This window comes from Manacus candei, unplaced genomic scaffold (assembly GCF_025592945.1).
Source record: "Manacus candei isolate 608988 ecotype Guabito, Panama unplaced genomic scaffold, ASM2559294v1 h1tg000148l, whole genome shotgun sequence".
NCBI classification, from domain to species: domain Eukaryota; kingdom Metazoa; phylum Chordata; class Aves; order Passeriformes; family Pipridae; genus Manacus; species Manacus candei.
This window is the reverse complement of record NW_026138196.1, coordinates 1326788-1352230: the sequence shown is the minus strand read 5'-3', so window position 1 is coordinate 1352230 and position 25443 is coordinate 1326788. Positions and strand designations below refer to the sequence as shown.

The following is a 25443-nucleotide window of genomic DNA, read 5'->3' as shown; positions in this document are numbered from 1 at the left end:
ATCCCTTATCCCAAGTCCCTCTCCAGCTCTCCTGGATCCCTTTAGGCCCTGGAAGTAATTCCGATTTATTATTGGGATTTATTTCACTTTATTCCTTCCCACGATCCCAGATTTCTGGGAACACGCGACAGGAAACATCCATTCAAACCTTTTTTCTTTCCCAATCCCTGCTGCGTTATTCCATCTCCAAAATTCCCACACAGTTTGACCTTTAACCTCCAAGGACCTTTTCCTCTTTGTTGCATTCCCGGTGCTTTGCTTTTCCTCCTTCCCGTATTCCCAAAGCGGAGTATCCATGTGACTTCATGGAATCCAAAGCGGGAGCGGCAGCTTTGAAAACCTTTTCCCAAAATCCAGCTGGTAGCCCCATTGGATTGATGTTTCCCCCCCCCCTTTGGAAGTTTAAATGGATTCTGGAATTGCTGGTTGGGAATGGGCTGCATTGGGAGAAGGAGAACTTCGGGATAGAGTAATCCAATCCCGTTCCCAACTCGCCTCTGGACACTCTGGAGGATTTACCCGACCCAGGTGGGAGAAACAAGGAGACTTGGAAGAAGGGAAAGACTGGGAACAAAGGAGACTCCAAGTGCAGGTTTTTCCTGGAGTGTGGGATCCACCTTTCCCCTCCTTGGCTCGGGACAGCGCTTGGATTTGCGGAGTCCCTACGGAAACATCCGGCTTGGCATCCCACTCATTCCGGGCCTGTTGGCTTCAGGAAGCTCCTCCCACTCGCCAGGGAGAGGAATTTTAAGGGAATTTTTTCAGGGAATGCGGAGAATCAATGGAATTTGCAATGGAAAGAGACACGATTCCCATCAGTTAAAAAAGCAGGAAAAGCTGGAGAAGGGCTTGGATATCAGGGACATTGAGGCCGACAGGGAATCAGGTGGGATTGGATTCCTGACACCTCCCGGGGTGATTTTTAGGGATGATCTCATCCCAGTCCTCCAGATGATTTGCCGCTTGGCTCAGCTGATTCCCTGTGGATTCCCCCCCATCCTCGCCTGTCATTCCAAGAGGGCTGGGAAGGAGAATTGGCTGCAGGAGGCGACAGAGGACGGGATGTTATTCCAGTGTTTCCCTGGATAAAATCCCTGCTCACTGTCGGCTCGGTGGCCTTTCATTTCCTGGAATCGTGGAACGCTTTGGGTTGGAATTTTGAAGGTCTTGGAATTCCAACCCCCTTCCATGGGCAGGGACACCTCCTGCTATCCCAGGTTGCTCCAAGCCCTGTCCAGGCTGAGCTGGAACAATCCAGGGATGTGGAATCCACAACTTCCTCTGGAGTCCTTCAGGTTTCCCTCCAAAATCAGAGCTGGTGGTTGGGAATATCCCAGGAGCTCATGGATCTGGGGCTGGTTTGGATCTGCTCCCAGAGATTCTCTTGGAGCCAGCACGGAATCCGAGGATCTGGATTTCGAGGAGCTGCTCCTTGGGCTCGGATCTTCAACTGCTCTGTGGGGGATTCCCAAAGATCTCATGGAGCATCCCGAGGGTCTCGGTTCCCTTCCCAAGTGGCTGCTCCTGCTTTCTCTCAAGTCATTCCCAAAGATCAGCTCCGAGGGCAGGATTAGGTGGGATACTGGGAAGAAATTCCTCCCTGTGAGGGTGGGGAGGGGCTGGGATGGAATTCCCGGAGAAACTGTGGCTGCCCCATCCCTGGAATTGTCCAAGGTTGGGTTGGAGCAACCTGGAATAGCGGGAGGTGTCCCTGTTGGAATTCCATGATCTTTCCACTCCTTTCCCACCCAAACCATTCCATGATCCTGGAATTCAGAGCTGGGATGTCCTGGTGTGATCCTGCTCCCTGCAGCCAACAGGACTTCCCAGGTGCCACTTCCCAAACATGTCATTCCAACACCACCTCCAGCTGCAAGTTCCCTCTTCCTATTTTTTTTTTTCTTGGACCGAATCCAAAACTCCCAAAAAAACCTGGTCGGAAGCTCCTGGTCGGAATCCGCAGCTGCCACCTAAGGAGGAAAACAAATGGGGTGGGATGGGGGTTGTTTTCCCTGCCCTTTTCCCCCCGGGAATGCTGGATAATTCCAGGTATCTGCTTAGCCAGGCTTAGTTGAGAGCCAGGTATTCCGGAGCTGGAGGGAAAGCTCAGCTCATTCCCGATGGGAATAACAGTTCCAGGCTGCCCGGCCCTTCGACATTGCCGCGTCCTGATATTCCCAATTTCATGGAAAAACCAGCAGGGGAGAGATCCTGGGAAGTTTGGGAAGTGGCAAAGCCCAAGTTGTTGTTTGTGATGGAGAAGGACATTCCTGTATCCCATTCCCATATCCCAGTGACTCCGACTCAGGATTTGAGATTTGGGATTTGGGATAAACCAGGCCTGCTGTGTGTGTGCAAATCCAGGGATTTCTGGCTCCTGAAATTCCACCAGGAAAACACAGTTCCCACCAACAGGGATCTAAGGAGAAGGAAACGTTCCCCCCTCCGGCTCCGGGATATTCCCTTTCCATCCCTTTCCCAGGATGGATCCTTCACCTTGGCAGCTCCCTGAGGCAGGAACAGCCTCCCATCCTTGGAATTCTCTACCTCATTGGCTTTCCATCTGTTCCCACTTCCCACCCCCCTGTTCCTTTTGGCTTTTCCCTCTTTTCCCTCTCCCGGTTTTCCTTCCACGTAATTCCTTTAATTGTTGAACTCGGCGTTTTCCCAAGGGAAAAACTTTGGGAGGGGGAGGGGGAAAACAAGGGAAGAGGTTTGGGAAGGGCTTTTCCTGCTGGGAAAGAGGTTCAAACAGCTGGACTACATCCCAAAAAGGATCATTCTGGGATGATTTTTAGGGATAATGGCATCAGCCCAGCACCAGCAGCTTCCCATGGAGCTGAATTCCATGGATATCCCGCTCCAGCAAAAGCAAGGAGGGATATTTTCCCTTCATTCCTTAGTCCAGGATCAACCCAGGGTTTAACTCCACTCCTCATTCCCAAAGGAAAATCCAGAGGGATAAAACTCGGAGCCTGTTCCTCCTGGTTTTAAATTCCCAGCCACTTTTCTCCTCCCTCTTTTCCAAGTCTTTGTATATCCTGGATTTTCTAAGGAATATTCAGGCACAGGTGTGGAATCTATGGAAAGGAGTGGCTTTCTCTTCCTTCTTTTTCCCATTTGGATACAGAAAAGCAGGATGTGATCCCCGCCGTGATTCCTGATTCCAGGATCAACCCAGGCTTTAACTCCACTTCTCATTCCCGAAGGAAATCCAGAGGGATAAAACCTGGAGCCTGTTCTGCCCAGTTTTAAATTCCCAGCTGCTTTTCTCCTCCCCCTTTTCCAAGTCTTGATATATCCAGGGTTTTCTAAGGAATATTCTGTCACAGCTTTCTCTTCCCTCTTTTCCCCGTTTGCGCACGGAAAAGCGGGATGTGATCCCTGCCGGGATTCCCTCTAGGGGGCACGAGGCATCCGCCGTTTTCCCGGAGAACGGCCCGGTTTTTTTCATTCCGGAGGAAGCCGAGAGTTCCAAGGAGCAGCCAAATATCCGTGTGTTCAGCAGGAATTCGCAGCCCGGGCCGGAGCTACCAGAATTTTCCCGGGTGCTGCTGCTTTTCCTGAATTCTTGCCGTGATTTTTTTAGGATCCGATCGGGTTTAATCCCGAATTCCATCGTTTTATCCCAAATAAAGCGAGTGGGAAATGCGGATCCTCCGGCTTTCCCCGTGTATCCCGGATAACTCGGGATATCCTGAATAACCTGGAGAGGCGGGAATGTCGTTTCAACACCACGTTGGGGTTTTTGGAATTCCCTCATTCCTGGTATTCCCAACGTTAAGATTCCAAGAAAATTTATGCTCCATAAAAACCCCTTTAGGAGTCAATCCTTTTTTCCAGCACTCCTGGAGAGCAGGAACTGATCCCGTTATCCCAAAAAACCATCCTGGAATGATCCCTTTGGGATGCAGTCCAGCTGTTTGAACCCCTTCCCCAGCAGGAAAAGCCCTTCCCAAGCAACTCTTGCTTTTCCATGTGGGATTCCCGGGATAGAGCCGGTGTTGCTTTTGTGCTTTGCCTCCGGGATCTTTCCCACCTGGAGCTGATTCTGTCCATTCATTGATTCTCAATTGTCCGGGAATTTTTAAATCCCAGATTTAAAATCCCATCCTCCCCTTCCCAAATTATCCTTTCCATGGATCTCAGCATTCCTGAAGTTGGGCAGGGTCCCTAAATCTCTCTGTTTGCCATCCTGATCCAAGACAATTCCAGGAGGGAAAGACCGGCAACGATGGATTTAATGAAAGGACGGAGCCTTTCCCGGCGTTCCGGGGGCTGGATTGATCCCACGTCATTCCCTGCCCTTGGAGAGCAATTAAAGGGATTAATTGTGGGGACGAGTTTAGGGAAAACAGGGATTGGCTTTATTAAAACAACGTGTCCCTAAATCCTGAGACTTGGACTGTGCCAGGGGTTAAACCACCTTTAAAGCTCCTCTTAAGCATTTCCTGCAGGGATTTGTAGCAGAATTAATCCCAAATTCTCTGTAAGGATCCAGATTAGCCAATTTTAAGGATGAATTTTGGGAATTGGAGGACAGAGAGATCCCTGGAACCTGAGACCTGTGCCTAGACCTGAGACTTGGATTGTAGGAGGGACTAAAACCCCTTTAAAACTGAGTTTTGAGGTTTTCCTGCGTGGGTTTGCAGCAGAATTAATCCCAAATTCAGTGTAAGGATCTAGATTAACCACTTTTTAAGGATGAATTTTGGGAATTGGAGATCCCTGGAACCGGAAACATGTCCCTAAATCCTGAGACCTGGATTGTGCCAGGAGCTAAACCACCTTTAAAGCTCCTCTTAAGCATTTCCTGCAGGGATTTGCATCAGATTTAATCCCAAATTCTCTGTAAGGATCCAGATTAGCCACTTTTTAAGGATGAATTTTGGGAATTGGAGGGCAGAGAGATCCCTGGAGTCTGAAACCTGGGATGTGACAGAGCCTAAAGCCCCTTTAAAACTGAGTTTAAAGTTTTCCTGTGTGGGTTTGCAGCAGAATTAATCCCAAATTTTGAGCAATGATCCAGATTAGCCACTTTTTTAGGATGGATCTCGGGAAGTGGAGGGCAGAGCGACCCCTGCATTCCAGAATCCCTGATTCCAGCCAAATCCCTTTCCCCCTTCACTCCCTTCTCCCATCAGTCACAACACCCTGGGAAGATTTTAAAGCGGAATTCCATCCCTTCCCTCCTCCAATCCAAGAAATCCGGTGCTCAAATCCACACCTCTCCTCTCCTCCAGCCCGACTTTTCCACGAGCATCCCATTCCCTGAGTTCTCCATTGTTTGTTTTTTTTTTTCCAACCAAATGAATGATTTTAATGACCTGGAAAACCTGGCCCGGGCTGGACTTAGGCTGAGTTTTATGGAGTTCTTTTTGCTGAGTCCAGGCAAAGCTTTGCTGGGATAAACATCTTCCTGGAAAAAACCTTCTGTTCGCCCCCTGGAGCCCCATTTCCCGGAGAAAAGATGGGGAATTTCTTGGAAGGCAGCTCAGTGTTAAAGGAGCCCTGAGTGGTGAGGAATTCCCGGGTTTATCCATGTGGGAAAAGCTCCAACTCGGTTTTAAAGGGGGTTTTAGGCTCTGTCACATCCCAGATCTCAGATTCCAGGGATTGCCCTGCTCTTCACTTCCCAAAATTCAACCTTAATCTGGATCCTTACACTGAATTTGGGATTAATTCTGCTGCAAATCCCTGCAGGAAAACCTCAAGATGAGCTTTAAAGGTGGTTTAACCCCTGGCACAGTCCAAGTCTCAGGTTTAGGGACATGTTTCAGCTTCCAGGGATCTCCACTCCCTGGGATTCATCCTTAAAAAGTGGCTAATCCAGATCCTTACACTGAATTTGGGGTTAATTCTGCTGCAAATCCCTGCAGGAAAACCTCAAAATTCAGTTTTAAAGGAGCTTTAGGCTCTGTCACATCCCAGATCTCAGATTCCAGGGATCGCTCTGCCCTCCAATTCCCAAGATCCATCCTTAAAAAGTGCTTCATCTGGATCCTCACACAAAATTTAGTGTGGAAGTGTGGGAGGGATCTCCAGGACATTCCTGCAGGAGGGGAACAGACTCTTTGGAATGTGTTGTCCTGTTTGGAAAACTGTGTCATCAGGCTCCTGGAATTTGATTTAGGGGAGTGGGATCTCCAGGAGATCCTTGGAAAAGCAGGGTGGACCCTTTGGAGTGTGTTGTCCTGTCCGGAAAACTGGGTAGTCCTGTGGCTTCATGCTCCTGGAATTGGAATGAGGGGAATGGGATCTCCAGGAGACTCCTGGAAAAGCAGGGCAGACCCTCTGGAATGTGTTGTCCTACCAGGAAAACCCAGGGGTCCTGTGGCTTCAGTATCCTGGTGTTTGGGGTGGGAGAGTGGGATCTCCAGGAAATCCCTGGAAAAGCAGGGCAGACCCTTTGGAATGTGTTGTCCTGCCAGGAAAACTGGGTTCTCCAGTGTCTCCCAGCTCCCGTTATTTTATTTGGGGGAGTTGGATTTCTAGGAGATTCCTGGTCCTCAGGCTCCTGGAATTTGATGTGGGAGAGTGGGATCTCCAGGAGATCCCTGGAAAAGCAGGGTGGACCCTTTGGAATGTGTTGTCCTGTCCGGAAAACTGGGTAATCCTCTGGCTTCAGGCACCGGGAATTGGAATGAGGGGAATGGGATGTCCAGGAGATCCCTGGAAAAGCAGGGCAGACCCTCTGGAATGTGTTGTCCTGTTTGGAAAACCGGGTGGTCCCGTCGCTTCAGGCTCCTGGTGTTTGGTGTGGGAGAGTGGGATCTCCAGGAGATCCCTGAAAAAGCAGGGCAGACCCTCTGGAATATGTTGTCCTGCCAGGAAAACTGGGTAGTCCTGTGACTTCAGGCTCCTGGAATTGGAATTCGGGGAATGGGATCTCCAGGAGACTCCTGGAGGAGCAGGGCAGACCCTTTGGAATGTGTTGTCCTGGCTGGAAAACTGTGTCATCAGGCTCCTGGAATTTGATTTAGGGGAGTGGGATCTCCAGGAGATCCCTGGAAAAGCAGGGCAGAGCCTTTGGGGTTGGAATTCCCTGCTCTTGAAGCCGGGCAGAGCTTTCCTCAAGTTTTCCTGCCCTAACCTCCGCTTTTCCAAGGAAAGGTTTGGCCCGAGGGAACCATCCCTCAGGAAGCTCCGAGAGGGGGTTTTCCACGGAACCAGCCGCTCATCCGAGCGGATCCGAGCGGATCGTTAATGCCCGTTGCCCACGGAGACTAATTAAGGGAAGCTGCAGCTGTTTTGGGAAGCACTTTGTGGGAATTACACGGCTGGAGGAGCCCTCGGAGTGTGAAACGTTCGGAAAAGCGTTTTGCGCCGCTGAGGAGCGAAGGGGGGGAGGGAGGGGGAGAATGGAGTTTTCCAAAGTGTTTTTGGCTTGGAGACGGAGCTGGGAATGGGGACAGCCTGGATGGATCCCAAAGGCTGAGCTCCTCCTGAAATCCTGCGGCCTTTTTCCATGGGATTCGTGCCGCGGTCGTCAGCGCAGGGTGGGAGTTGGGCAGTTCGGGGTGTTGGAGTCTGGGAAGAAATCATGGGAAAGACCTTGGATTTGGGGGTGTCCAGGGAAAGGGAAGGGAGCTGGGAAAAGGTCTGGAGTGGCTGGGGCGGCTCAGCCTGGAGAAAAGGGGCATCAGGGAGGAATCCAGGGGGACAGGAGGGTGGAGCCGGGTGGGATCGGGATCACTCCCAGGGAACAAGGGACAGGAGGAGAGGAAATGGCCTCAAGCTGCTCCAGGGGAGGGTCAGGTTGGACATCGGGAGGAATATTTTCATGGAAAGGGTGGTCAGGCCTTGGAATGGGATGCCCAGGGAGGTTTGGAGTCCCCATCCCTGGAGGTGTCCCAGGAACTCCTGGATGTGGCAGTCGGTGCTCTGGGATGGGGGACAAGGTGGGGATGGGGCCGAGGTTGGACTCCCCGACCCTGGAGGTCTTTTCCCACCTCAGTGATCCCGGGATTCTGTAAAAAGCAATTCCTGATGAGTTTAATCGACCTGAAGGGACCGGAGTCACCCTCATCTCCAAGGGGGGCCTGTCATGGAATCATGGAATGATTTCAGAAGGAAGGGAGCAGAAAGATCATCCACTCCCACCCCCTGCCGTGGAGAGGGACAGCTCCCACTATCCCAGGTTGCTCCATGTTGACCTTGGACACTTCCAGGGATGGGGCAGCCACAGCTTCTCTGGGAATTCCATCCCAGGCCCTCCCTGCCCTCCCAGGGAAGAATTCCTTATTTCTCCCCTAAATCTTCCCTCTTCCAATTCAAACCTTCCCCCTGGAGCAGGAGGAACGTCGCTGTTGCTTTAATGGAATGTGCTCATCTGCCAGAAAGCCGTTTTCCGGGATCCGTTAAATTCCCATAAATAAGGAATTTCACAGCCGGAGCCGCTCAGGAGCGCCGGGACATGTGGTGGAGGTGCTGGAATCGTCCCATCGGGATGATCCAGCTGACTGGGATTGGCACTCGGCCACCTCTCCTGCCTCCCCAAAGCCCTTCGGCTTCATCCGTGCTGGAGGAGGAAGGACCCTCTGGAATTCCACTGGATGCTCGGCCGGCGGGGTTGGATGGCTCTGAGCGGCACCCAAACCCCACCCAACATCCCATTCCATGGGCAGAGCTGCTGGAAGTGGCACCACCAGGGATTAAGTGGCACCCAAGGAGGCAAAACCAGCGGGGTGGTTCTTCCCTGGGAGGGTGGGGATGGACTGGAATGGAATTCCCAGAGAAGCTGTGGCTCCCCCATCCCTGGAATTGTCCAAGACCAGGTTGGATGGGGCTTGGAGCTACAGCTCCTCTGGGCAACCTGTGCCAGGGCCTCACACCCTCCCAGGGAAGTTGGAATTTCCTTCCCACTATCCCACCTATCCCTGCCTTCTGGCAGTGGGAAGCCATTCCCTGTGTCCTGTCCCTCCATCCCTTGTCCCAAGTCCCTCTCCAGCTCTCCTGGAGCCCCTTTAGGCCCTGGAAGCGGCTCCAAGGTCTCCCTGGATCCTTCTTTTCCCCAGACTGGACATTCCCAGCTCTCCCAGCCTGGCTCCAGAGCAGAGGGGCTCCAGCCTTTGGAGCAGGGATCCCACAGGGCAGGGAGAGAAGGAATACAGGGAAATGAAGGGAAATCATCCAGGGATGGAGGGGCTTAAGTTATCCAGGAGTCCATGTGTCCAGAAACTTAGGGAAGCAAATGAGAGGAGGCCGTGGAGTTGCTCCAAAGGCTGGAGGCCCTGTGCTCTAGAACCAGGCTGGGAGAAGGATCCCGGGAGACCTTGGAGCCCCTTCCAGGGCCTAAAGGGGCTCCAGGAGAGCTGGAGAGGGACTGGGGACAAGGGCTGGAGGGACAGGACACAGGGAATGGCTTCAAACTGGAAAAGAGGGGATTTAGATGGGATATTGGGAAGGAATTCTTGGCTGGGAGGGTGGGGAGGGGTTGGGCTGGAATTCCAAGAGAAACTGTGGCTGCTCCATCCCTGGAAGTGTCCAAGGCCAGCTTGGAGCGAGCCGAGATAGCGGGAGGTGTCCCTGCCCAAGGCAGGGGGTGGGACTGGATGATCTCCAAGTCCCTTCCCACCCAACCCATTCCCTGCCTCTCCAAACAACTCCCTTGGAAGCCAAAGAGTCAGACTAGAAACGACCCCAAAGCTCTTCCTCCCCATCCATTCTGGACTCCGTGGAGCGCCGGAGAAACGAGGCAGGAGAGGGGAGGGGGGGGGGGAAGAAAGAAAAAAACAAACCTCCCCCAACCCACCCCCAAATAATCTATAGCGACTGTCACCCGGCAAACTACTCCCATTTTGTAGGGATAGGCGGGATGTCAGCGCGGGATCGATGGCTCCCGCTCCGTAATTATCCCGAACCGGCACGTTTGTGTTGCCTGAGTGAGTTTGGGAAGAGCAGGGTCTCAATCTTCCCCCTAATAGGCCGTTGGCAGTCGGGAGCGGCGGCGGCTCCATCTCGAGTCCGTTGACAGCTCTGTCATTAAGCACCGGGTAGCGCGGAACAACAGGGAACGCGGCTCCGGAGCGCCCGGGAACACGAGGATTTGACAGGAGCGATTTGTCACCGCCCGAACTCCCCGGCTCCGGGATCCGGGAGTGACTTATTGCCCCTGTCGGCGGCCGCGACGGTGATTTGATAATCGGTAAATGTTTGTCAAAGATGGATTCCCTCCCCGATGCCGAGCGGTGCCGGAAAAGCAAATGAAAAGCAGGGAGAAGGGAAGGCGGGGGGGGGGAAAAGAAACGGATGGATTAAAGGCCGGGATGATGGGAAGAGCAGGTTTCCCGTTCGAGTTCCGGAGACTCGGCGTGGTGGGATGGAGGCTCACCCTCAGCTGGGAGCTAATTCCGATCCAGGAGGAATTTTTTCATAGAGTGGGTTGTTGAGTGTTGGAATGGGATGGAGGCTCGCCCTCAGCTGGGAGTGAATTCCAAATCGGGGGGAATTTTTTCATGGAATGGGTTGTTGAGCATTGGAATGGGATAGAGGCTCACCCTCAGCTGGGAATTAATTCCGATTCAGAAGGAATTTTTTTATGGAATGGGTTGTTGAGCGTTGGAATGGGATGGAGGCTCGCCCTCAGCTGGGAATTAATTCCAACTCAGGAGGAGTTTTTTCATGGAGTGGGTTGTTGAGCGTTGGAGTGGGATGGAGGCTCGCCCTCAGCTGGGAGTGAATTCCAAATCAGGAGGAATTTTTTCATGGAATGGGTTGTTGAGTGTTGGAATGGGGTGACTAGGGAGGTTTGGCATCCCTGTCCCTGGAGGTGTCCAAGGAATGACTGGACGTGGCACTCGGTGTTCCGGGATGGGGGACGAGGTGGGAACGCTCATGGGTTGCGCTGGATGATCTTGGAGGGCTTTTCCAACCTAAATGGATTTGGGATTCTGGGATTCTGTTAAAACTCCTGAGGTCACCACTAAACCGTGTCCCCACGTGCCACATCCACACGGCTTTTAAATCCCTCCGGGAATGGTGACTCCGCCACTGCCCCAGGCCGCCCATTCCAAGGCTGGACAACCCTTTCCAGGAAGGACTCAGAGGTCTTTTCCAACCTAAATGATTCTGGGATCATCAGGATCGGTTTTTTCCCAGGTTTTAAAGCTCCTGGAGGTCTCATTCCCGTGTTTGATCCCGAGGGATTGCAGAGCAGTCGTGTCCTCCTTGGCTCGACCACGTGGAGTCATGGAATGGTTTGGGTTGGAAGGGACCTTCAAGGCCCCCTCATTCCAAGTGGGAATCGTCGCGGAGGCTCCGACTTTGGCTCTGTTCTCCTCTGCTGGGCACAGCCTGGGATGTTCCAGGAGTGGTTTTTTGGGAAGGAAACCAACATCTTGCCTTTTTTTCCATGGATGTGATGCTTTCCCAGCCCTTTGGCAGATCCTCCCCTCGGCAAATCCGTGTGCACGGGCTCAGTGCTTCCAGCTGGGAGTTGAATCCTTTTGTTTCTTGGGATGGATTTGGAGCTTGTCCATCTCCTGCTTCCTAAAAAAGCTTGGAAAGGGGAATTAAAAGGTTCTTAATGAACCTGCAAAGTTTTGCTCCGAGTTTATCCAAGTTCCGAGTCAGAGCAGGGTTTTTTTCAGTGGATAAGTGAGGAAAGGGAAAAACTGGGTGGCCTCCAGTTGGAAAAGTGGCTTTGAGGGAGGGAATTTTTCTTTGTTAAATTTCAATTGAAAAGATTTAAATAGGAAAAGTTAAATTAAAAAAAAATTTGAATAAAAAAATTTAAATAAAAAATTAAAATTAAAAAGATAAATGAAAATTAAATAAAAATTAAATTGAAAAATTTTTAAAAATTGAATAAAAATAATTGAAAAAAATTTGAATAAAAATAATTGAAAAAGTTTGAATAAAAATAAATAAAAATTAAATAAAAAATAAATAAAAACTTAAATAGAAGTTAAATTAAAGAAATGAAAAAAATTTTAAAAGTCCAATAAAAAATAAATAAAAATTGAAATAATAAATAAATATATATATAAATAGAAGTTAAATTAAAACATTGAAAAATTTAAAAATCAAATAAAAATTAAAATAAAAATTAAATTAAAAAATTAAATAAAAATTTAAATGAAAAATTAAAATAAGAAAATAAATAAAAATTAAAGAAAATAATTTAAATAAAAATTGAATGAAAAATTAAATAAAAGTTAAATAAAAATTAAATAAAAATATTTAAATAAAATTAAGTTAAAATGAAATACAAAATTAAAATAAAGATTAATAAAAAATTAAAAAAAAAAAATGACAATTAAATTAAAAAATTTAAATAAAAATGAAAATATAAAATTAAATAAAAAAAATAAAATTTTAAATGAAAAGTTAGAATATAAAATGAAATACAAAATTTAAATGAAAAATTGGAATATAAAATTAAATCAAAAATTTAAACGAAAAATTGGAGTATAAAATTAAATCAAAAATTTCAATGAAAAATTGGAATATAAAATTAAATCAATAAAAAAATTAAAAACCTAAAAAGGACTGAAATGAAAATTAAATAAAAATAAACAAAAATAAAAACTTACATTAAAAATTAAATAAAAATTAAATTAATAAAAAATTAAATTATAAAAATGCAAATAAAAAGAAGCAAAAATAAGAACTTAAATGTAAATTAAATAAAAATTAAATTAAAAAAATTAAATGATAAAAATGCAAATAAAAAGAAACAAAAATAAGAACTTAAATAAAAATTAAATAAAAATTAAATTAAAAAATTAAATGATAAAAATGCAAAAAAAGAAACAAAAATAAAAACTTAAATGAAAATTAAATAAAAATTAAATTTAAAAAAATTAAATGATAAAAATGCAAATAAAAAGAAACAAAAATAAAAACTTAAATTAAAATTAGATAAAAATTAAATTAAAAAAATTAAATGATAAAAATGCAAATAAAAAGAAACAAAAATAAAAACTTAAATTAAAATTAGATAAAAATAATATTAAAAAAATTTAAATGATAAAAATGCAAATAAAAAGAATTAAGCCCATCCTAGAGCCGGAACACCAACGGATTTTCCCAGCCCCTCATGCACTCCCACCATTCCCGGGGGGGCAGAGCCACGACAGGAGCTCCCTGAACCCCTCCTTGGATTAAAAGCCGGGGGTTTTTTCTTTTCCTTCTTTTTTTTTAACTCGTGCCTGAAGTACCGGGAACGATCAAGAGCTGGAAAAGTGGAGTGATTTATTAGACTCATCAAAATTCATCCTTTGTTATTCCAACCGCCTTCCATCTGCGCCTTGTTAGGACGAGACCCCCTGGCAGCTCCCGCCGTGATCCGGGGAGGGGGGAGGAGGGTGTTTGTCAGCCTTTCCCTGCCTTCCCGCTCCCTCCTCCGGAGAAACCCAGCTCCTGGAAGCACATTAATAATCATTCCCTGTGGGAAAGGGGGAAGGAAAACCCCCCTCCCCCCGCCCCCTTTTGTCGTAATAATGAGGGTTGTGTTGGAACAAGGGCCGCGGCTCCGGGGACACGTTCCGGCTTTTTAACGCGCCAGGAGCTGGGAAAAGGGGGGGAGTGACTTCGGTGTGGCCACCTCTGGCTGATCCCGATGGATAACGGGGTGTCTCCTCATCTGGAGGAGGCTCGTCCGCCCCGGTGGATAAATCCATGGGAAACCTGAACAAAATCCCACCACAGCTTCTCCACCCTAATCCAAATGGTTTTGGTGTTTCCCATCCCACCGGAAGCACCCGGAGGAACGACACCCCCGAGCCGGTGCTTTTTGTCCCGGCTCTCGACTCGGCCAAATCCCTGGAGTTCCAAAAAGGCTTTGGGAATGACCGTGATGGGGGGAGGAAACAACTTCGGTGTGGCCACCTCTGGCTGATCCTGATGGATAACGGGGTGTCTCCTCATCCGGAGGAGGCTCGTCCGCCCCAGTGGATGAATCCATGGGAAACCTGAACAAAATCCCACCACAGCTTCTCCACCCTAATCCAAATGGTTTTGGTGTTTCCCATCCCACTGGAAGCACCCGGAGGAACGACACCCCCGAGCTGGTGTTTTTTGTCCCGGTTCCCGACTTGGCCAAATCCCTGGAGTTCCAAAAAGGCTTTGGGAATGACCGTGATACCGTTAGGAATTCATTGTGGAAGCCCGGGAAGGGCTTCTCCTCCGTGGGAATGGGGGTGGGATGGAACTGGGATTCCTGGGATTCCTGGGGGCTGGTGACGGGGGACATGTCCTCCTGTCCCCACCGAGACCTTGTTGGCTCCATCCATCCCTGCCTCTGTCTGTAGTTTGGGATTGGAGGGCACAGGGATTGGAACCCTGGAGCAAATCCTGTGGCGAGGGATCTTTTCCATGTTGGGAAGTGTTTGCTTTCAGGAAACCCTTGGGCAGAGATTTTCCCTTCTTTTTGGAGCTGCTTTGACTTCCAAGTGCATGTTTATTCCTTCCCTGCTCACCCCAGAGCCTGGATGGGGAGCTGGGATTTTCTAGTGGTTCCTAATAATCCTTATTATCCCTCTGTTTTTCTCCCTCGCGTTTGGAAAGCACAATCCAAATATCCCAAATATCCCGGGATATTTGCTGGCATTTCTGTCGCAGTTTGGATTTTGGTGTTGGAATTGCTGCGTCAAAGACGCTGCTCTTCCCGATATTCTCCGGGACGGCGGAAGGTGTCCTTGCCCACGGCAGGGGGAGTGGAATTCCGTGATCTTTAAGACCCCTTCCAACTCAAACCATTCCATGATTTCCTGCTAAAAAGGGTGTTTCCTTACAATTGACCTCTGGGAACCACCGATCCAGCATCGCTCCTGGTGGGATCCCTGAGCGTATCGGAATTATCTGAGCAGATTAGCTGTTCATTCCCTAAATATTCCCAGGCAGATTTGGTATTAATTCCCTAAATATTCCCAACCTAAAGCACCTACTGGGCCAAACAACTATTCCAGCGGGTTCGGAGCCCTCTAAAACCCTTTGACTCCAAATCCCGCCCTTCTCCGGAATGTGACATCCCGAGCAGCCGCCGCGCTCCGGCTCCCAGGGAAAGCACTTCTGATCCATCGGATTTATTCCCTATTAAGCATCGTTTACATTCCGGCAGAAAGAGCTCCCAAACTGAACAAGTGTGGGAATTAAATTCCCGAGGACGGTCCTTTCGGAAGCTCATTCCGGGCACGACATCGTTCGCCTCCCGCTGGGCCCCTCTGTGGGAACATCTGGAATGCTCTCCGGGATAATCGTTCCCTAATGCCGGCGTCTGCTTCCACAATGAATTCCTAACGGTATCACGGTCATTCCCAAAGCGCTTTTGGAACTCCAGGGATTTGGCCAAGTCGGGAGCCGGGACAAAAAGCACCAGCTCGGGGGTGTCGTTCCTCTGGGTGCTTCCGGTGGGATGGGAAACACCAAAACCTTTTGGATTAGGGTGGAGAAGCTGTGGTGGGATTTTGTTCAGGTTTCCCATGGATTTATCCCTGTTCCAAATGCTTGGAGCAACCTGGGTCTAGTGGAGGGTGTCCCTGCCCACAGCAGGGTGGTCTGGAAGGTCCTTTCCAACCCAGAGCATTCCATGATTCCTGGTTTAGCCCAACTCCTCTTTGACTTCCTCAGTTTTTCCCTCCATTTGCTGTTCCATTCCCATCCACGGGTTTTCCCATCCAGGGAAGCACTTGGTGTTCAGGATGGGGATAATCCCCAGAGGGGTTGGATTGTTTTCCACCTCTGTATCTGGTGCTGAGAAGGGAAACTCCAGGGAAACCTTGGACCCCCTTCCAGGGCCTAAAGGGACTCCAGGAGAGCTGGAGAGGGATTTGGGACAAGGGATGGAGGAACAGGACACAGGGAATGGCTTCCCTGGGTTGGATGGCATACTGGGAAGGAATTCTTCCTTGGGAGGGTGATGAGGTGCTGGGATGGAATTCCCAGAGAAGCTGTGGCTGTTCCATCCCTGGAAGTGTCCAAGGCCGGGTTGGATGGGGCTTGGAGCAACCTGGCTCTGGGTTGATCCCGAGGGCAATGACTGGGATCCCCAATCCCTGTAATCTGCTGTTGGGATTGAGGGGATCAGCGGGATCGAGGCTGATCCATCCTTGCCATCAGGGCTTCCCACAGTCCTCTTGCTGTTGAGGTTTTTCCTGGTGTAAAACTCCTCTCCTACCCCCAAATTTGCCCTTGGACCTGCTTGAGATCCCTCCAGAGCCGGTTCCAGCGGAGATGGAGGGGCATTCCCTGTGTGTTTTCCAGTTCTGCTGCAGCTGGACCCCTTCCACTGTCCCAGGTTGCTCCAAGCCCCATCCAACCTGACCTTGGACACTTCCAGGGCTTGGGAACACCGCTGGGGATGGATCACCAGCCACATTCCCTCTCCCCACTTGGAGCTCCGTCGTCCACCCCATTCTTGTCCCATCGCTCCATGTGCTGCTCCGCTCCCAGCTGGACAACTTGTCCAGGAGGAATTCCTGCTAAAATCCCGAAAAACTCCATCCACCACCATCCCTTGATCCCCGAGGTGGGAGCCCTTGGTGCAGAAGGATCGACTCCGTTAGGATGTGGGCCTGGTGGGATTTTCCGGGAGGGAGACGTGAGGGGCTCGCTCTGTGACATTGGTCATCCCAACTTCCATGTGAGTTTCTCAGGTCAGGGATGCCTTTTCCCATGGAAAAGAGGGATATTTGGAGCTGTGCCATCCCAGAGGATCCCCACCCATGGGGATTGTCCTGCTGCTGCAGCCTGGGGTGGTTTGGGATGAGGTTCTGCTCCATTCTGGGATCTGAGGACGAGATAATGGTGGGTTTGGGTTTTGCTGGATCTTTACTTCCAGCCCTGGAGCAAATCCTGTGGCGAGGGATCATTTCCACCTTGGGAAGTGTTTGCTTTCAGGAAACCCTTGGGCAGAGATTTTCCCTTCTTTTTGGAGCTGCTTTGGCTTCCAAGTTCCTGTTTCTTCCATCCCTGCTCACCCCAGAACCTGGATGGGGAGCTGGGATTTGCTGGTGGCTCCTAATAATCCTTATTATCCCTCTTATTTTTCTCCCTCGCGTTTGGAAAGCACAATCCAGTTTTATCAGAGGATTTTTGGCCTCTCCTTTGAGTTTTTCCTTAATGGTTTCATCATGACCGAGTTCCAAAGGCCCCTTGGCGTGGTCCTGCTGCATTCCCAAGGTTTTCCCAGGATGCGGGAACGATCCTGGCCACGTCTCAAACGTTCAGCTTCTGCTTCCCAATTTGCATTTTGTTCCTGCTCTCTCGTCTCGCTTCCAAGTGCTGGGAGATCAATGGACCTGTCACTCACTGCTCCCGGCCCGCTCCGATCGGGATTAACGGCAGCGCTGGAACAGCTCGGCATCGACACCCTACGGACACACGTGGGAAGGGGCACGTTGGCCAAGGATTAAGGATGGGAGACCTGGATGCTCCCTTCAGTTCTTTTCCCCATTCCTGTACCCGTCCGGGAAGCTTTTCTATCCCGTATCCTTTTCCAGAGGCAGCAATAATCTCTTAAATTTGGGAATCGGCGCTCCTGAAGTTCCCTTGGCTTTTTAAATTCCTGTTTTTCCCAGCAGTGGCTGGACAGGATTTACCCCACCGATAATGTGACTTTTCCCTAATCCACCCCGAGTGGCATCATCTTCCTCTTTCCTCAGGGATTTAGAGTCTCAGAATCCTGGAATTACTAAGCTTGAACAGACTTCCAAGATCATGAAGTCCAGTTGTTCCCCAGCAATCCCAAGTGCCACATCCACACGGCTTTTAGGGACATTTTCCACTATCCCAAGTTGCTCCAAGCCCTGTCCAACCTGGCCTCGGACTCTTCCAGGGGTGGGGCAGCCACAGCTTCTCTGGGAATGCCATTCCAGCCCCTCACCACCCTCCCAGGGAAGAATTCCTTCCCGCTATCCTATCTCTCCCTGCCCTCTGGCAGTGGGAAGCCATTCCCGGTGTCCTGTCCCTCCATCCCTTTTCCGAAGTCCCTCCCCAGCAATGAGGCTGGGGAAGGGTCTGGAGCACAATTCCCATGGGGAGAGGCTGAGGGAGCTGGAGGGGCTCAACCTGGAGAGGAGGAGGCTCAGGGGAGACCTTCTCACTCTCTACAACTCCCTGACAGGAGGGGGGAGCGGGGGGGGGGTCGGACTCTGCTCCCAGGAACCAGCAGTAGGACAAGGGGGCTCGGTCTCCAGCTGTGCCAGGGGAGGTTTAGGTTGGATATTAGGAAGAAATTCTTTCCAGAGAGAGGGATCAGACCTTGGAATGGGCTGCCCAGGGAGGGGGTGGAGTCCCCGTCCCTGGGGGTGTTGAAGCAGAGCCTGGATGTGGCACTCGGTGCCATGGGCTGGGTGCCAAGGTGGGGTTGGGGCACGGGTTGGACTCGATGATCTCGGGGGTCTTTTCCAACCTGGTTCATTCCGGGATTCTGGCATTCTGTGCTCGGGATTCGCTTCTCCGAAGAAACCCCGAGCTCAGCAAGGCTGGGCCCCGGCTGATAAACGAGGCTCATATCCCCCCCGAATATGATGCCAGCAGTTTTTTTGTACTTTGTCTTCCACTGCGGTAGTAAAGTTTTTAATTAGGAAAGCTAATGAGATCGATTAGTCATTAGGAGTGACCTCCGGATCGCGGCGGGGAGGGGGGGAGACGCGTGCGCCGGGCTGATAACGGGGGACGCCGGGGTATTGTTTGTAATAAAAGCCTGGAGTGTTTGATTTGAGTGAAATGTGCCACCGGGAATTCATCACGCGGAGAGGGAAAAATTACAACCCCGGGAGCCTGTAATGAAGGGAATTAAACCAACATCCCGGCTAAATAACATGATTATCTACACAAAACCCCTCGGCAAGCAAGTCATAATAGAGAGCGCGGCTCTGCCGAGAGGCTCTTTGAGGAGGTGGTTAATGCCGGGAGCGCTTCCCAAAGAACCGCTCCGGCTTGAATGCGCCATCCAATTACCGCTGGGAATAGAGTTTTCCAGGTGCCAGCCTGGTTTGGGATGGAGGAGGAGGAGAAGGAGGAGGAGGGGGAGACAACCACGATTTGGGACCTGTGTTTCTTGCCTGATGAGCTTCTGGGTTGATTAGTGGCAGCTTGGGCAAAAAAAGGTGTTAATTATGGATCCGGTGAATTCCCGGCTTAGTAATTTTGGGAAGAGGGAAAGGATTGGCTTGTGCTGGTGTTGTCTGGGGAGGGGGTGGGATTGGGGCTCTTTTCCTGGTGGGAAGGAGCTGCTCTGGGGACGTGGTTGGTGTTGGGGGTGGTGTTTGAGGATGTGGGGCTCTATCCATGAGGGGCTGGATGTGTCCACACATCCCGGGGGACAAAAGTGTCACAGGACGGGGTTAGATGGGATATTGGGAAGGAATTCTTCCCTGGGAGGGTGAGGAGGGGCTGGGATGGAATTCCCAGAGAAGCTGTGGCTGCCCCATCCCTGGAAGTGTCCAAGGTCAGGCGGCGGTTCGGGCGATGCCCTGAGGAATTTGGTGGGAGCGAAGAAATCCCGGGATGGGGAAACTGGGATGGAAAAACATTTTGTTTCTCTGTCATCTTTCCTCTCTCGCTTCTTCCCTCACCTCCAAAGTTGCGATTCCTCCCGTTGCCAAGTCGTGGAATGGTTTGGGACTGGAAGGCAACTTTGAAGGTCATGGAATTCCAACCCCCTGCCCATAGGCAGGGACACCTCCCACCATCCCAGGTTGCTCCAAGCTGACCTGGAACACTTCCAGGGGTGGGACAGTCAGAGCTTCTCCAGGAAATCCACTCCAGCCCCTTCCCACCCTCCCAACCAAGAATTCCTTCCCAATATCCCATCTAACCCTGGGAAACCATTCCCTGTGTCCTGTCCCTCCATCCCTTGTGCCCAGTCCCTCTCCAGCTCTCCTGGAGCCCCTTTGGGCCCTGGAAGGGGTTCCAAGGTCTCCCTGGATCCTTTCCTTCTCCAGGCTGGACATTCCCAGCTCTCCCAGCCTGTCTGCAGAGCAGAGGGGCTCCAACCCTTAGAGCATCTCCGTGGCCTCCTCTGGAATTTCTCCAGTGGCTCCACATCCCAGAGCTGGAGGCAGCACAAAACCTGTTTTATCAGAATTTCTTCTATTGTAATTCTTATTCCAAATCCCCAGAAGCTCTTGAAGTGCCTTCCTTTATCTTCCCGCTTTTTCATCCGTTCAACATTAACCGGTGAAGGACTTAAGGAACCTTTCCTTGGAATGTCCTGATTTTAGGGATGCTCCCTGTTTTCCCAGCAGTGGATTGGTCTTGGAAGCATCATTCCCTGCCCGTGGGAGAAGGCTTGGAATGAGATGATCTTTAAGATCCCTTCTAACCTGAGCCATTCTGTGATTCCATGACCAAAATTGCTGATGCCCAAAATAATTTGCATGGAACATTATTTCCATGTGTTAATTAAGCCAAAGTCCCACGTAGGAGTCGAAGGGATGGGAAGGAGTCTTAAAATTACCCTTTGGATTTGGGATCTTGGCTTCATCCAGGGGTTTGGAGGTTCCATATCCTGTGGCGTGGGCAGGAGCGATGCCAAGGCCGAGCTGGGTGGGATATTTATCCCGAACACTTCCCAGATTTTATTGCAGCTGTAGAAAAGGGATTGTTTGTTTGATGTTGGGGCTTTCGGGGATGTGAATCCCTCCATGTGCTCCTTTATCCCGGTACTCATTTACCCCACAGAACGTCTTTAGTAGGAAAAATTCCAGGGATTTTTCCCTCCAGGCAGAGCCCGGTTTTCTCCTTCCCCCACCATCAGGAGTCTGGCTGAGTTTGGGAGCGGAAATCTGTGTCACCTGTTCCTTCCCAAACCCAACACAACTTGTTGGGAATGCTCAAGAAGGAAAACATTCCCGGTGTGAAAGTGTAAATCCGTGGATTGACGTTACCACTGTTGCAGGGAGAGGGGGAAGCTGCTCCCTGATTTCTAAGGAATAAGATTGACTCCAAAACATATTTCCCTATTTTGCCTGTTTGGACACCGCTCCAGCATCCTGAGTTTAAGTGGGACGGGATATTCTCCCTCCTCTGGCCGAGACAAACGTTGGGATGGGGACAATGTTTCCAGGGGGAATAACGATTCCCGCTTTTCCCCTCTGAACCTGCCGTGAATTTTATGGAGAGGATCTCCAAGAAAAACAACCGGCCCTTTAACAACCGGCCCAGGCCGGGTCTGGGCACAGAGGGTCGGCTTTAATTATCTGGGAACTTCCAGCTGGAAGTTGTAAAAGTTGGGACATCGGATGCATTCCCTGAAAGCCGGGGAAAAAAACCAGCCTCGCTGTCCAAGGGAGGGAAAAAACGGAGTTGGGAATTGCAGGGAAGGTTCCGCGCAATATCCCGGCGTGTGGGTCATCCTGGGAAATGGAGAATCCTGGGATGATTAGGGTCGGAAGGTAAAGATCATTCAGTCTGACCCCCTGCCCTGGGCAGGGACACCTCCCACTGTCCCAGGTTGCTCCAACCTGGTTTTGGACACTTCCAGGGATGAAAAATACTGGATTAAGTGGATAAATCCTTTTCCAGGGGGGATACTGAGGATCGAGGTGTTGGAGAATCCATGATTCCCCCGGTGGAGTTTTGCTGAGGGGCTGCTGGAGCCAAACACCCCCAGGGCCATTTTGGGACCTTCCCGTTACCATCTGCCGGGGTTGTCCCATCCCTGACACATCCCAGGGCTCTTCCATCCCTTTTCCAGGTTCTAAGGAGTTGGGTGGCACCTAAGTTGGATACGGAACCTCTGATGGTTGGAATATTCTGTCATTCCATGATTCTGTGACTCAAAAGATCCCAAAGGTCTTTTCCAGCCTTAACAAGTCCATCGGTGAGATCCCTCCTGTCCCATCCGCACCGGAATTCCAAGCCCTTTTTTTTCCATGTTCTTCCTCCTAGGATCCAACTTCCCCTTGGCCAGGAGCCCCCCTTCCAACAAGGTGATCAAGACCCGCTACAGGATCGTGAAGAAGAACGTGGCCACTCCAGCCTCGTCCTCCTTCTCCAGCCCCATTCCCACCTGGAAGACCAGGCGCCCCGGGACATCCAGGTAATTTTTCCATCTCTGGAATGCAGCTGTTGGGATGCGGGAGCCGGGCCAATTCCCATGCCAGCTCCGTGTTATTCCCTGTTTGTTTGGTCCTCCTTAAGCCGAGCTTATTGACTTTAAGTGGAAAATGGTTTTAGTCATTGGGTTAAGCTCCCAATTAATTCCCCCTTGGAATCACTTGTTTCCCTGGAGCAGTTAAATCAGCCAGAAGGAGGAGGAATAAATGTGTCGGCGTGTTGTCGGGTGGGAAGGAGATGCTCCAAACCTTCCCTGGGATGGGGGTGCTGGCACAAAGTCGCCTCTTTTCCCGGTTTTCCCATCTGGAAATATGTCGGCACCCGCCTGGAAAAGGGTGTCACTCAAGGATGGTGCCGTAGCCTTGAGTCAGAGTCTTCCTAAATGAGCTGGAGATGTTTCCAGGGAGCATCTTGGAGGCCAAGGGAAAACCTGGAGGTTGTGTAGGAGCGGGAAGGTCGTGGGAATAATTGGTGCTGGAAAAAAAAAGGAGCTTTTGGAAGTGCCGGGTTTGGTTAAACCCCAGATTTTGGCTGGTTTTAGGTTGGGAGTGACTCATTGTCCCCCTCAAAATGCCAGCAGGGTTAGATGGGATATCAGGAAGGAATTCTTCCCTGGGATGCTGGGATGGATTTCCCAGAGAAACTGTGACTGCCCCATCCCTGGAAGTGTCCAAGGCCAGGTTGGAGCAACTGGGATAGTGGGAGGTGTCCCTGCCCCTGCCAGGGGGTTTGGACCTGGATAATCTTGCAGGTCCCTTCCAACCCAAACCATTCCAAGATTCCATGAACTTCCACCTTAATTACCAGAGAACAGTTTGTGCTCTTCCTTTTCCGCTCCGGCTCTTCCCGTCGTCATCTGATGGAGAATCCGTGGTGAGAGACAGGAAGGGGAGAAGCTTCAGGAATGGGAATCAGGCAGGACCAGAGCAGGAGCCTCTGGAATGTGGGTGGTGGGTCTTGCCCAACCCAGCAGCGATTTTCCAGCGGAACGACCTCGTTCCCATTCCATCCCTATCTGTCTCCGACTCCGTTAAACGACGGAGCCGAGATTTTCCAGCTGCTCCAGACAAATCCGGATGAAACGCCGGCAGCAAATTAAAACAATTGTGGTTTCACGGAGCCGTAAATCCCAAATTACCTTCGTTGGGGGTGATCCATCATCCGGCCTGTCTGGAGGGAGCACGTGGAAAACGCTTCTCCTGTGGTTTTTATGGGGTTTTTTTCGCTCCATCCTTCGGAGCATCCTCTCGGATCTGCCACAAGGAGCTCCTTTTTTCCTGATTTTCCTTGCTCTTCCCAAAGCAAGGAGCTGCTCCGGTGATGGTGGGACATTGAGTTTTATCTTTCCTCCTGATTGGACAATTATTTTTAATGATTTTTAACGATTTTAATTATTTTTAATGTTTCTGGAACATTCTGCTTTTAATACTTGGAATATTTTATAATAATTCGATATTTTTAACGTCCTCTTCTTAAGCCAAAAGTGGGAATTCAACCACTGGTGCCGCGCTCTGCTCCCAAATTTCTTCCCAGCTGCCACTAAGGAGCGACTCCTTCCGTGAAATCCGGTTTTTTGGATGTCCAGAAGTGACATCCCAGGGTTTTACTCGCTCTGGGACATCCGGGATGTCACCCTTGTTGCCAAGAAATCGCTGGAATAGGGTGATGAGGGGCGTGGCTTTGGGAAACGAGCGCCAGGGAGAGCTGCGGGAGGCACCTGATCCCGATCCCTCGGGAATGAGTTCCGTCCCCCCGGTCATCGCCGGCTTGCATTAAACTCTGCCCTGCCGCTGACTCGGCCTCGAGGCGAGGAGGTGGGAGTATATTTGAAATTAATTTTCCTCCACTTTTGGTAATATTTTGGTTTTAAATAGATTTATAAGCGACCCGGGGCCCATTCCTCCCAATTTATGAAGATAATTTCCCCTCTCTCGATAAGGTTAAATTTACACCCGCTATTTCCATATTAATTCGCGCTCCTAAGTGGATCTCATTTTCTTCCCTCCTTCCATCCAAGCCAGTGTAGCCCTTTCCTAATGCAATTTCCCCCCCCCCCCATCACTAAATCACCGTGATCGGGAAGTCATGATCGAGTTAAATTAACTTAAATTAATTTACTTAATAAGAGCTCCGGATCGTCGTGAATGAGGGGAAGATTTATTGATCCTCCTTTTTCACTCCTCCCCTTCCCCTCCCGCCGTTTTGCCGGAGCGTGGCTCCCGAGGGCCGGGATTTGCTTCCCGTTGACTTTGAGGTTGGTCATCCCTTAAATAAAAAAAAAATCTTGGGAAAGGGATGTCCCCTCCCTTCACAGCCTCTTTCTGTCAGGAGGAGTTTTGGTGGATGCTTCCAAGCTCTTCCCGTGGTGTCAGGAGATGTGGCCACTGGGAAATTGGGATGTCCAAATGTCACAGACCTTGTCCAGAGGCAGCTGAAGTCTCCTGGAATTGATGGTTAGAAGGATGGAGCACCTTTCCCTATCCCTGGGAGATTCAGAATTGTTCATCCTGGAGAAGAGAAAGCCCGGGGTGACCCAGTTGTGGCCTTCCAGGACCTGAGGGAAGCAGAAAAGGGAGATGGAGAGGGAATTTTTTCATGGGCCTGGAGTGACAGGATGAGAGGGAATGACTTCAACCTGTCAGAGAGGAGGTTTAGATGGGATGTGGTGGGATTTTTGGGGTGTCAGGAGATGTGGCCACCGGGAAATCGGGATGTCCAGGAGTCACAGACCTTGTCTAGAGGCAGCTGAAGCCTCCTGGAGTTGCTGGTTAGAAGGATGGAGCACCTTTCCCTATCCCTGGGAGATTCGGAATTGTTCATCCTGGAGAAGAGAAGGCTCCGGGGTGACCCAGTTGTGGCCTTCCAGGACCTGAGGGGAGCGGAAAAGGAAGATGGAGAGGGAATTTTTGCAAGGGCCTGGAGTACTAGGACAGGAGGGAATGGCTTCAACCTGTCAGAGAGGAGGTTTAGATGGGATGTGGTGGGATTTTTGGGATGTCAGGAGATATGGTCACTGGGAAGTTGGGATGTCCAGGAGTCACAGAGCTTGTCCAGAGGCAGCTGAAGCCTCCTGGAGTTGCTGGTTAGAAGGATGGAGCACCTTTCCCTATCCCTGGGAGATTTAGGATCGTTCATCCTGGAGAAGAGAAGGCTCTGGGGTGACCCAATTGTGACCTTCCAGGACCTGAGAGGAGCAGAAAAGGAAGATGGAGAGGGAATTTTTGCAAGGACCTGGAGTACTAGGACAGAAGGGAATGGCTTCAACCTGTCAGAGAGTAGGTTTAGATGGGATGTGGTGGGATTTCTGGGATGTCCAGGAGTTGGATTCGTGATCCTCGTGCGTCCCAAGTCAGACCACTGTAGGATTCTCTGAACTCCTGCAGGAGACTCCAACCCTGGGCATCCAGAGGCGCTTTTAAGCCGCATTTTTGGGAG

The 25443-nt window shown here is 50.2% G+C and overlaps 1 protein-coding gene across 3 annotated transcripts in view; it reads left to right on the top strand.

Moving 5' to 3' along the window:
• ZC3H3 (zinc finger CCCH-type containing 3) overlaps nucleotides 1-25443 on the top strand; it is a 122695-nt gene that overhangs the window by 25099 nt on the left and 72153 nt on the right. For all 3 annotated transcript variants that reach the window (XM_051771946.1, XM_051771945.1, XM_051771947.1), the window contains exon 4: nucleotides 21841-21991. In XM_051771946.1, coding sequence (XP_051627906.1) covers nucleotides 21841-21991 — 151 coding nt within the window. The remainder of the gene's footprint in view (nucleotides 1-21840; nucleotides 21992-25443) is intronic.